This window comes from Neoarius graeffei, chromosome 22, assembly GCF_027579695.1.
Source record: "Neoarius graeffei isolate fNeoGra1 chromosome 22, fNeoGra1.pri, whole genome shotgun sequence".
NCBI lineage: Eukaryota > Metazoa > Chordata > Actinopteri > Siluriformes > Ariidae > Neoarius > Neoarius graeffei.
The window spans coordinates 36,396,972-36,409,576 of NC_083590.1; the positions used below are offsets into that span (position 1 = coordinate 36,396,972).

At 42.9% G+C, this 12,605-nt stretch overlaps 1 protein-coding gene across 2 annotated transcripts in view; it reads left to right on the forward strand.

Moving 5' to 3' along the window:
• The first annotated feature begins 992 nt into the window (after window positions 1-992).
• Window positions 993-12,605, forward strand: part of ppp1r8a (protein phosphatase 1, regulatory subunit 8a) — a 52,616-nt gene continuing 41,003 nt past the window's right edge. The window contains exon 1 of one of the 2 annotated variants that reach the window (XM_060904061.1): window positions 993-1,051. In XM_060904061.1, coding sequence (XP_060760044.1) covers window positions 1,002-1,051 — 50 coding nt within the window. In that variant the 5' untranslated portion in view covers window positions 993-1,001. The remainder of the gene's footprint in view (window positions 1,052-12,605) is intronic. The other variant, XM_060904062.1, reaches the window with a different exon arrangement.

Below are 12,605 nucleotides of genomic sequence, written 5' to 3' on the forward strand. Positions count from 1 at the left end.
ACTTTTTTGAGATGTGTTGTTGTCATGAAATTTAAAATCACCTAATTTTTCTCTTTAAATGTTACATTTTCTCAGTTTAAACATTTGATATGTCATCTATGTTCTATTCTGAATAAAATATGGAATTTTGAAACTTCCACATCATTGCATTCCGTTTTTATTTACAATTTGTACTTTGTCCCAACTTTTTTGGAATCGGGGTTGTACTTTGGTCATTTATTTATTGAGGAAAATGATCCAATATTACATATCTGTGAGTGGCAAAAGTATGTGAACCTCTAGGATTAGTCAATCAATGTGATGACAGTCAGGTGTGAGTGGGGAAGCTGGAGCCTATCCCAGCTGACTACGGGCGAAAGGCGGGGTACACCCTGGACAAGTCGCCAGGTCATCACAGGGCTGACACATAGACACAGACAACCATTCACACTCACATTCACACCTACGGTCAATTTAGAGCCACCAGTTAACCTAACCTGCATGTCTTTGGACTGTGGGGGAAACCGGAGCACCCGGAGGAAACCCACGCGGGCACGGGGAGAACATGCAAACTCCACACAGAAAGGCCCTCGCTGGCCCCGGGGCTCGAACCCGGACCTTCTTGCTGTGAGGCGACAGCGCTAACCACTACACCACCGTGCCACCTGAGTGGGCACCCTGTTTTATTTAAAGAACAGGGATCTATCGAAGTCTGATCTTCACTGAATCCATGCAGGGCCCTCAGCCTGCTGGCGGATCCGCACATGACGTCACGAATCTGGCTCCAGACGCGTTATTTTATTTTATTTTATTTTTTTCTGCTGTAGACAGATGGCCTTGTGCAAAATTACCCTTCTGGATGAGTGTGTAAAGGGACATACTTTCATATAAAAAAAAAAAACACTAAATTGGTCCAGGATCTGCACTTTAAACAGAATGATGTACCGTACAAACTACGATTCCCATCAGTAGAGCTGCAGGAGTAAACACCATTACCCAGAATGCACCACTGCCTCAGCAAGATGGCGGCGAACTCGAGCACAAACGCCCCCAGTTTTGACTGTCCGTCATGGTAAGGCTTGCGATTCCCAAAAGAAAACAAAACGCAGATGGCAAAGACGCTGTGTTTAATGGTTTATATGTTGTTTGTGCAGAAACAGCATGAGGGCAGTTTATGGCGCAGATGAGAGCTGGGGAACTTTATCACTGATCTGTAATGCTGTGCATGTTGTGGAGTGTCAGTGCAGTGAGCTGCTCTTCATACTGGAGAGGAGCTTCAACACACACACACACACACACACACACACGGATAGAGAGCTGGGGGAAGGGGATCTACAGCTCTTAGGGCTTTCTTCATCTGGAAGCATTGCACTGGGCTGAGAAATAAATACAGACAAACTGCAAACAGCACAACAATAGAATATACTGTATAATATCATACACACACAGACTGTATGTAAAACTTGCAGCTCATTTCCTAAAAATCTGCACACATTGTACCTGGGTGGCACTGTAGTGGAGTGGAGTGGTGAGATGAGAAGGTTCTGGGTTCGAGCCCCACAGCCGGTTTCCCTTACAGTCCAGAGACATGCAGGTTAGGCTAACTGGTGGCTCTAAATTGAGTGAAGGTGTGTGTGAATGGTTGTGTGTCAGCCCTGCGATGAATGAATGATTTTATATTTGCCTTCCGGGTTTTTATATGCTGTTCCATCCCGCAATACCATTTTTGTGACATTTACTTACATCATGCACAGTATAATCTTTCCTTTTTTGTTCCAGTTTCACAGCAAAAAAAGAGGCACGTTTTGCTTTTTTCTGCTTTTATTTTGCACTATATTGCCTTTAGTTTGCATTGTTTCTTCCGCCTGTTTGCTTGTAATTGGCATTCACGGTGGACAGCAAACGAAGAATTTCATTGTGCAATAAACACTGAACTTGAGCTTATCCAGGGTGTACCCCGCCTCTCACCCATAGTCAGCTGGGATTGGCTCCAGTTTGCCTGCGACCCTGCACAGGATAAGCGGTTATGGATGATGGATGGATGGATGGACATTGTACCTGACACTACAAAGGAAAAAAAAAAAATATATATATATATATATATATATATATTTTAAGTAAATGGTCGTCACATCACATATTGTCTTTGTATGACTTAATACTGTTTACTACTCGTTACTGTATTTTTTTTTTAAATATTGAAACATTTGGCGGCACGGTGATTGTAGTGGTTAGCGCTGTCGCCTCACAGCAAGAAGGTCCGGGTTCGAGCCCCGTGGCCGGCGAGGGTCTTTCTGTGCGGAGTTTGCATGTTCTCCCCGTGTCCGCATGGGTTTCCTCCGGGTGCTCCGGTTTCCCCCACAGTCCAAAGACATGCAGGTTAGGTTAACTGGTGACTCTAAATTGACCGTAGGTGTGAATGTGAGTGTGAATGGTTGTCTGTGTCTATGTGTCAGCCCTGTGATGACCTGGCGACTTGTCCAGGGTGTACCCCGCCTTTCGCCCGTAGTCAGCTGGGATAGGCTCCAGCTTGCCTGCGACCCTGTAGAAGGATAAAGCGGCTAGAGATAATGAGAATGAGAATGTTATTTTATCCACTTTGCTTCAACCAATCACCAGCAACTATCATTTAGGAAATCTTTGTCCTATTAATTTGCTCATACCCGTCTGAATGCGCTATTAATCATGGGAAACACGTCTGATCACGAAAATGGGGGACTTATACACACATACATACACATACACACTACAATAAGAAATGTAATTTGTTGCCCCCCCAAATAAACCAAATGCCCACCCAAGCATGACATCCTGGCAACGCCTCTGCTTGCCAGGCTAAGAAAAATCCAACCTTTAATTCAAGTGCATTTATTCAGTGGGAAAAAAAACTCCCACATTAAGGAATAATTCTTTTACATGAAATCATGTGTGGCACAATTATTGGCACCCCTGATGTTAATACTTTGTACAGCCCCCTTTTGCCAACAAGACAGCACTTAATCTTCTCCTATAACATTTCACAAGATGGGAGAATACAGAGAGAGGGATCTTCGACCATTCCTCTTTGCACAATCTCTCTAAATCATCCAGAGTCCTGGGTCCTCTCCTATGCACTCTCCTCTTCAGCACACCCCACAGGTTTTCAATTGGGTTGAGGTCTGGGGACTGAGATGGCCATGGGAGGAGCTTGATTTTGTGTCTGGTGAACCATTTTTGTGTAGATTTGGCCACATGTTTAGGGTCATTATCTTGCTGAAAGACCCAGTGACGATCCATCTTCAGCTTTCGGGCAGAGGCCACCAGATTTTGATTTAAAATGTCCTGGTATTTCAAAGAGTTCATGATGCCATGCACCCTAACAAGGTTCCCGGGGCCTTTGGAAGAGAAACAGGCCCACAGCATCACCGATCCTCCCCCATACTTCACAGTGGGCATGAGGTGCTTTTCCGCATACTCATCTTTTGTGATGTATTAGAGTGTTTGTTGCCAAAAAGCTCTATCTTGGTCTCATCTGACCAAAGCACACGGTCCCAGTTGAAGTCCCAGTACTGCTTAGCGAACTCCAGACGTTTACGTTTATGCTTGTAAGTGAGAAAAGGCTTTTTCCGTGCATGCCTCCCAAACAGCTTGTTGGCATGTAGATAGCGCCTGATGGTCGTTATGGAGACTCTGTGACCCCAAGATGCTACTCTTTGATGCAATTCTCTAACAGTGAGATTTGGAGAACTTTTTAGTTCTCTTACCATCCTCCTCACTGTGCGTGGCGGCAAGATAAACTTGCATCCTCGTCCAGGCTTGTTTGCCACTGTTCCAGTTGTTTTAAACTTCTTGATGATTCCTCTGACTGTAGATATGGGCCGGTGTAGGCGAGTGGCTATTTTCTTGTAGCCATTGCCTGACTTATGAAGGTCGACACACATCTGCCTTACTTGAATGGTGTGTTCTCTTGTCTTTCCCATGTTGAAGCGTGGATAAGAGAAACAGGCCTCTGTGTCACATCATATTTATACCCCAGGGAAACAGGATGTGATGAATTACTAATTAAAGGTTTCTAGATACTCTGATCAACTTTATAAACTACAGTAGAAATGACAGAAATGCTTCAATTACATTTATTTTCTAGGAATTATGGGTGCCAATAATTGTGGAACAGGTGATTTTATGAAAAATAATTATTTCTTCATCAGGGATTTTTTTTTAATTCACTTGAGTTAAGGGTTACATTTTTCTACAATTTTCAGTGTGAGATTATGCTTCTGCAATAAAAATTGAATTTATTTTAAGGTTTTTAACACATCTTAACCAGGGGTGCCAATAATTGTGGAGGGCGCTGGATATATAATATATAAAAATAATCTCACTCAGTCCTGTGTAGAAGTCTTGGGCACATGTCAAGAAATGCTCATCTCATCTCATCATCTGTAGCTGCTTTATCCTGTTCTACAGGGTCGCAGGCAAGCTGGAGCCTATCCCAGCTGACTACGGGCGAAAGGCGGGGTCCACCCTGGACAAGTCGCCAGGTCATCACAGGGCTGACACATAGACACAGACAACCATTCACACTCACATTCACACCTACGGTCAATTTAGAGTCACCAGTTAACCTAACCTGCATGTCTTTGGACTGTGGGGGAAACCGGAGCACCCGGAGGAAACCCACGCGGACACAGGGAGAATAAACACTGAACTTGAACAATAAGAACATTTCAAGTTCTTATCTTTTTTTTTCATCTGTGATTCTGTTTTATGACCCACGTTTTCACAATCAGCGTGAAACCACATTTTACTCAAGATGGCGCTTGTTCTGTCTCTCGGGATTTCTTTATGATATTCCGCCGAGGTATATTCCGTAATTGGCTTTTAGATTCCGGGCTTTTAGATCAATTTTGAGAATAACGTGAATATAATGCTAATACAGTGTGATGGGATATAATAATACTGGACAATCAAAGAATACGTGACAGTGATACGTGTGAGTACAAGATGTTAAGTATGAAACCTCTGAATATTTAGAAAATGTAACGTACCGTTCCGGTTCATGCTTTCTGTACCGGGTTATGGGAGACACCTTTGATGAGGAAATGAGCTGTAGGTTTTACTGAGCGTCTTCCAGAACCAGCCACAGTTCTTCTGGACACTTTGACTGACGCAATCGCTTCTTCATTTTGCACCAAAACCCAGCAGCCTTCATTATGTTTTCTTTTTTAATCTGAAAAGTGCTCTCTTATGGAATATGCTGCTCAGATACAAACTTTTCTTTTCTTTTGGGGCTTTTTCCACCTTTATTGGATAGGACAGTGTAGAGACAGGAAATGAGTGGGAGAGAGAGACGGGGAGGGATCGGGAAATGACCTCGGGTCGGAATCAAACCCGGGTCCCCGGATTTATGGCATGGCGCCTTATCCACCTTAGCCACGACGCCCCCAGATACAAACTTTTCTATTTCTGTGACATATATTTAAGTTTGTGCTGGAAAAAAAATGAACGTTTGGACTTTACAATGTTTTTGTAATGCTTTGACTCAATGTAGAAGTTATAAAATAGAAATCTATAACAACGTTTGTATGAAAAATAAATACGGGGCCTAAGACTTTTTCACAGTACTCTGTGTGTGTAATATATATATTAAAATTATTCGTGGAAGGTGAACTGAATATCTGTGAAAAATAACTGAGGTGAAGTCGAGGTTATTATTCAACGATATTCACTGAGCCTGAGGCGGATAATTGTTTTTGTAGAAATACACAGGTGATTATTAAAAAAAAAACATTAAAATTTTCAAACTTCAAAAGAGGCATGCAAATGTAATTATGGCGTGGTGCGGACTTGTCCCTGATCTATTCCGAATCGCATAAAATACTTTGTTTTGAAACCAGTAAAATAAATCACAATCCCACCTCCTACCTTTGAATAGTTTTAGAACAAAGTTCGTAGCATCTTTAGTGCATTTAGGAACAGCATTTTCTTTCATCATTTCTAATTCTTCCTCGCTTACGGTGACGAAGCGATCGGCCGCCATTTTGCTGAGTCGCTTGAGGTGATTATCGAAAAATAATCCGAATTTCTCGACCAATTGGCACACAAGACTTTGTCATCGCCTGTGTATTTATACCATATATCATCCATCGTAGTTGATGATGACAGTCAGCGTCATCACATTTAGTTCCTGATGGCGGCGTGGATTCTCTGATGGCTAATAAGCCCAATTTTAGCTTGAAAAAAGCAGCCGCAAACTGAGCATTTGAGGATGATGGTTCTGCTGGACGTGCCTTGTGCTCAGCACATTTTATCTCCATCTTGATCCGTTGCTCTTCAGAGAACTGTGTTCCATCTGCTGTTAGTTTTTCAGCAGCAACTCTGTCTTTTGGTTTTCTCTTTTCATGAATTTAGAGGGATGTTGCACTTCTTAAGGGACTGTTTTAACACGTCCTTAAACCTCATACTGCCTGCTGGGCGATCTCTTGCCTTGCACCAGTTCGCCAAACAACATCCTGTTTGGGAGCCTGTTGTCAGGCATCCGGACAAGGTGACCAGCCTATCTAAGCTACACATGGAGGAGCCGTGCTTCGATACCAGAACTTCGGTGTCAGGGACTTTATCTTCCCATCTTATATGCAGAATCTTCCTCAGACAGGTCAGGTGAAAGTGCTTCAGCATTTTCAGATGTTGGCTGTAGGGCGTCCAGGTTTCACAGGCATATACAATAGGGCTGAAATAACAGCCCTACACACAAACACACACAGCTTCATCTCTGTTGTCATGGCAGCATGGTGGTGTAATGGTTAGCACTGTTGCCTCACAGCAAGAAGGTTCTGGGTTCAAGCCCAGTGGCCGACGGGGGCCTTTCTGTGTGGAGTTTGCATGTTCTCCTCTGGGTGCTTTGGTTTCCCCCACAGTCCAAAGACATGCAGTTAGGTTAACATGGGGTGGCCTTGGGCTGAAGTGCCCTTGAGCAAGGTACTTAACCCCTGACTGTTCCTTGGGCGCTGTAGCATAGCTGCCCACTGCTCTGGGTGTGTGTGTGCTCATTGCTCACTTGTGTGTGCTTCAGATGGGTTAAATGCAGAGAACGAATTTCACTGTGCTTGAGTGTACATGTGACAAATAAAGAAGAAGAAGCCTTTATTTGTCACATGCACACTTCAAGCACAGTGAGATTCATCCTCTGCATTTAACTCTTCTGAAGCAGTGACACGCGCGCACACACCCAGAGCAGTGGGCAGCCATACTACAGCACCCGGGGAGCAGTCAGGGGTTAAGTACCTTGCTCAAGGGCACTTCAGCCCAAGGCCACTCCATCCACCCATCCATCCATCCATTATCTGAAGCCGCTTATCCTGTCCTACAGGGTCGCAGGCAAGCTGGAGCCTATCCCAGCTGACTATGGGTGAGAGGTGGGGTACACCCTGGACAAGTCGCCAGGTCATCGCAGGGCTGACACATAGAGACAAACAACCATTCACACTCACATTTGCACCTACGCTCAATTTAGAGCCACCTATTAGCTTAACCTGCATGTCTTTGGACTGTTGGGGAAACCGGAGCACCCAGAGGAAACCCACACTGACACAGGGAGAGCATGCAAACTCCACACAGAAAGGCCCCCGTCAATCACTGGGTTCGAACCCAGAACCTTCTTGCTGTGAGGCGACAGTGCTAACCACTACACCACCGTGGTACCCCTTCTTTTTAATACCTTCCTTCTTCCATGGGCTCTTGTGAAGCCTGCTAAACGATCAGCTCAGGGCCACCTCGATTGAGCTGGGTGTCACGGGATAAAGTACTCCCAAGATGTATGAACTACTCAACCAGTTTGAATGCATGTCCTTTGATGCTGGTAACTGGGGGTAGATAGGGATCCACCAGGCTTTGGCTGGAACATCATCTTGGTCTTTTTGAAACTACTCTTGAGAACAAAACATCTGCAGGGCTCAGAGGAGTGGTCAATAATCAGCGGATGGTCTTGTTGAAAGTGTGCACCGAAAGCACAATCATCAGCAAACAGGAATTCTCTTGCTTGGGCCTCAAGACACTGAGAGCACAAGTGCAAATAATTAGCTCTTCTGGCCATAAGGCTGATAATCTATCGCCGTGGCATCCGTCGTCCGTCTGTCCGTCGTCCACAATTCAGTTAAATCGTATCGCCATCAGACCTCTACGGATTTCCATTCCGATTGTTTGTTTTATTTGAAAGAACTCCTCACTCCGCACAAAACTTGCTCATTGTTTTTTGTCAACTTGTTTTTTGCTAGCAAGTTTGTAATTGCGCCAAATTAACAAATTTTCCAGGCCTCTCACTAGACTTGTATCTCCTCTCTGATTTCTCATCAGATTCCAGTTCTAATCGATGTTTTGGGTAGATCTTCTCTTGAGGAACAAAACCTGGTCATTTGTTTCTTGATTTTTCCTGTTGTAAACAATTTGTTTCCAACTTTTTATTTTCAGTTAAATCGTATCTCCTCCATCAGTTCTCCACAGATTTGCGTTCTGATAATTTCATTTGAAAGAATTAATCACTCCGCGCAAAACATGGTCATTGTATTGTCAATTTTTTGCTAACAAACTGCTAATTAGGTCAACTTAAGTTTTTGGACTTTTCATTACCTCGCCCGGGATAGAATCCCCCAGGGGGCGAGGTATTGTTTTCGGTCGGGTTTCTTTGTTAACGATATTACGGGAAAATGGCTTGATCAGTCTTCATGAAACTTTCAGGATAGATGGGCATTGGTCTCAAATAGAACCTCCAACATTTTGACGGTCATCCGGTCAAGATCACCAAAAAGGTTAAAATTGTTTTTGTTGTATCTACTGCCTCATATAGAGGCGCTAGCCCCTATGTCATCGTGCTGTAAGAGTGTAACAATCATGCACTGCACATGCACATACACGTGTTCCGATTAAAATGGCCGGTGAGTGTATACAATTCGGTTCACCGTTCAAAATAAATGGACTAGACCAGGGGTTTTCAAAGTGTGGGAGAGTGAGCCCCCCCTCGGAGAGCAAATAAACAACAGCGCCCCCCTCCTACAATTTTTGTTGTTGCTATACTTAATGTTCCATTCGTATTTTTAAAAAATGTTTGTTGTACACATTTTTATTTTTTTCTTTTTCACATTTTAAACATCTGTGCTTTTTAAAACATCTTGTTTTACACGTTTTAAACATCTCATAGCATCGTTAGCTAGCACCTCTTGGCAGACACACACGGTGGCAGTGGAGCATCTTCAGATCCAGTCCATGAAAATCCAAACTTTCAATAATCGTGGTCATACTTCCTTCTTTTTCCAGTCCCCCAGGATTCCGCGGGCCTTTTTTGTGATTGTTGCGGGCTAAAATGTCTGATGTTGCGGGGGGTTTTCCAAAAAAATTGCGATGAAAGTTGCGGTGTTTTTTAGGTTTTTGTTGTGATTACATTGCGGGAGGAAGTGAAAGTTGCAAGAAATTGTTGCGATTTTCTCTTTTTGTGATTAAAATTGAGTGATATGTTAAATATTAAGTTATTACTGAAAAACTATTGATTAAAAAACAGACACTGAGAAATGGTCCTATAAACAACTTTACCAATATAAAAGATTAGCAGGACTACAAAAATGCAGAAAAATAGGCTTTACTTATCCAAATGCACCTGTTGGTTCAAAAGTTAAAGTGCAGAGAACCTCACAGCACAACATGAAGTTACCTTAAAATATAATATAAATGCCTCAGCTTTCATGTAAGAAAAAAACTATTAATACTAGTACTGTGTGCAGGCAGTCTCTCCTGAAGACTAAATTAAACAATAATTATAAACTAATAAAATAAATGGCTCAGGCTTCATAGAAGAAAAAAAACAATTTGAACAGAATCTCACAGTATGATGCTGAAGCTGCCTAAACAATGGAAAATAAAATACCATTTTGGCAAAAATGTTGGCATCCATTAATTTCTTGTATTAAGTAAAAAAAAAATAAAGTGCACACAGTCCTTCACTGTAAACATAACACACTTTCAGTAACAGTATTTAAGCCTACATAAACACTGACTCGCACATGCAATGTTGCCAGATACTGCTGACGTTTTCCAGCCCAAAATATGTTCAAAACCCGCCAAAATGCACTTAAAACCAATCTGGCAACACTGTGCGCATGCTGCTTCTCTTGAACGTAAACACGGAAGTAAGGCGGAAGGTAGTTTGTCGACGTCACCTCAAGACGACGCCAAAGATTGGTCAAATTTGCGGGAAAGTTGCGGTGATTGGATATAATTGTAACACCGCCCTGAATTCGCGGGGATTGGTTGAATTTGCGCTGAAGTTGCAAATCGCAACATCCTGGAGGCTCTGGGTTTTTTTGCTTGGCCCAAACTCTGTCTCCTCACTTACTGTAGCTTTAGGTACTAAAAATCGATCCATTTTGTCTCTGGTAAAGGCTCCTCACATTGCGGCCCCCTGAAGAACTCTGGCGCCCCCCAGGGGGGGCGCGCCCCACACTTTGAAAAGCCCTGGACTAGACTAAAGAAATCGCTTTCAGACATGTTTATGCTTATTACAGAGGGAAAGTGCGTTCCACTGAGCTCTATCGCCGGGCCATTTCAGGGAAATAAGAGTTTGGGTCATGGCGACAGCGTGTGTATGTCAGCCTCGGTTCGGAGGTTTCAGTTTCGAAAACTGTAAGAGGTAAGAGTAGAATAATATAAAGTACAGACACTTGGTATATTTTACTTCTGTGACTTATTTATTTATTTATTTTAAATGGTTCATTTTTGGATTACGCTTCATTTTTGTTTCTACTGCCTCATAGAGTAAATATATACAGTTAGGTCCATATATATTTGGACACTGACACAAATTTTGTTTTTTTTACCTGTTTACTGAAACATATTCAGGTTATAGTTATCTAATGGACATGGACATAAAGTCCAGACTTTCAGCTTTCATTTGAGGGTATCCACATTAAAATTGGATGAAGGGTTTAGGAGTTTCAGCTCCTTAACATGTGCCACCCTGTTTTTAAAGGGACCAAAAGTAATTGGACAATTGACTCAAAGGCTATTTCATGGGCAGGTGCGGGAAATTCCTTCGTTATGTCATTCTCAATTAAGCAGATAAAAGGCCTGGAGTTGATTTGAGGTGTGGTGCTTGCATTTGGAAGATTTTGCTGTGAAGAAAACATGCGGTCAAAGGAGCTCTCCATGCAGGTGAAACAAGCCATCCTTAAGCTGCGAAAACAGAAAAAACCCATCCGAGAAATTGCTACAATATTAGGAGTGGCAAAATCTACAGTTTGGTACATCCTGAGAAAGAAAGAAAGCACTGGTGAACTCATCAATGCAAAAAGACCTGGACGCCCACAGAAGACAACAGTAGTGGATGATCGCAGAATAATTTCCATGGTGAAGAGAAACCCCTTCACAACAGCCAACCAAGTGAACAACACTCTCCAGGAGGTAGGCATATCAATATCCAAATCTACCATAAAGAGAAGACTGTGTGAAAGTAAATACAGAGGGTTCACTGCCCCGGATAGGAGGGAGAAAGTACACCCGACAGGAGACCTCCACAGAACAACAACAAAAAACACCTTATTTCTCACAACCGGCTGTTACCAATTCATCTATCTGTCCATCCAAAATGAGAAATGACAAGCCCACAAAACCAAAAACAAATCCATTTTTACATGAAGTTTTGCGGTTATCTTCTCCATTAAATAAACATTCTTTAGTCTCTCTCGCCATTATTGAAGGGTGGGAGGCAGAGGCTTGAGCCAGGACGGGGTTATCATTTTCCTAGCCACAAGTAAGAGAATCTGTAATAGTTGGACTTTCCTCTTCCCTATGGTATATCTTTCCCTGGAGTCAAACCCAGTATATACTGTAATGGATTCAGTGGTAAATTTATTTTCAGAATGTTTTGAATTTCTGCTTGGATCCCTTGCCAAAATGGAATCAATATCGGGCAAGCCCAGAAAATGTGAGCGCGGTCCCCGATCTGTTTACATTTCCTCCAACATAAATTTGAATTATTTTTGTCATATTTTGATGTAGTGGAAGGTGTCTTGAAGTATCTCATTCTTAATTTCCAATTGAATTCCTTCCACACTGGACTATGACCCTGTCCACACACCACCACCTACTCTTCATCATCTTTTTAAGATTTTTTTGGGCTTTTTCCACCTCCATTGGATAGGACAGTGTAGAGACAGGAAACGAGCGGGAGAGAGACAGGAAGGGATCGGGAAACGACCTCGGGTCAGAATCGAACCTGGGTCCCCGGATTTATGGTATGGCGCCTTATCCACCTGAGCCACGATGCCCTCTACGCTTCAAAATGTGTTTGTAAATGTTTGATACTATCTTCCTCTTACTATTCTCCTCTATACATTTTACCAGAAAATTTTCTAAAGGTGGGCGGCACGGTGGTGTAGTGGTTAGTGCTGTCGCCTCACAGCAAAAAGGTCCTGGGTTCGAGCCCTGGGGCCGGCGAGGGCCTTTCTGTGCGGAGTTTGCATGTTCTCCCCGTGTCCGCGTGGTGGAGCTGTGAGTCTACGCATCTGTCTGTCCATAGCGTCACCCGGAAGCCCCCGTTCTTTCTAATTTAATATGACAGTTTTCATTACAAATGATATTCTTGACAACAACTTGAGTGAAAA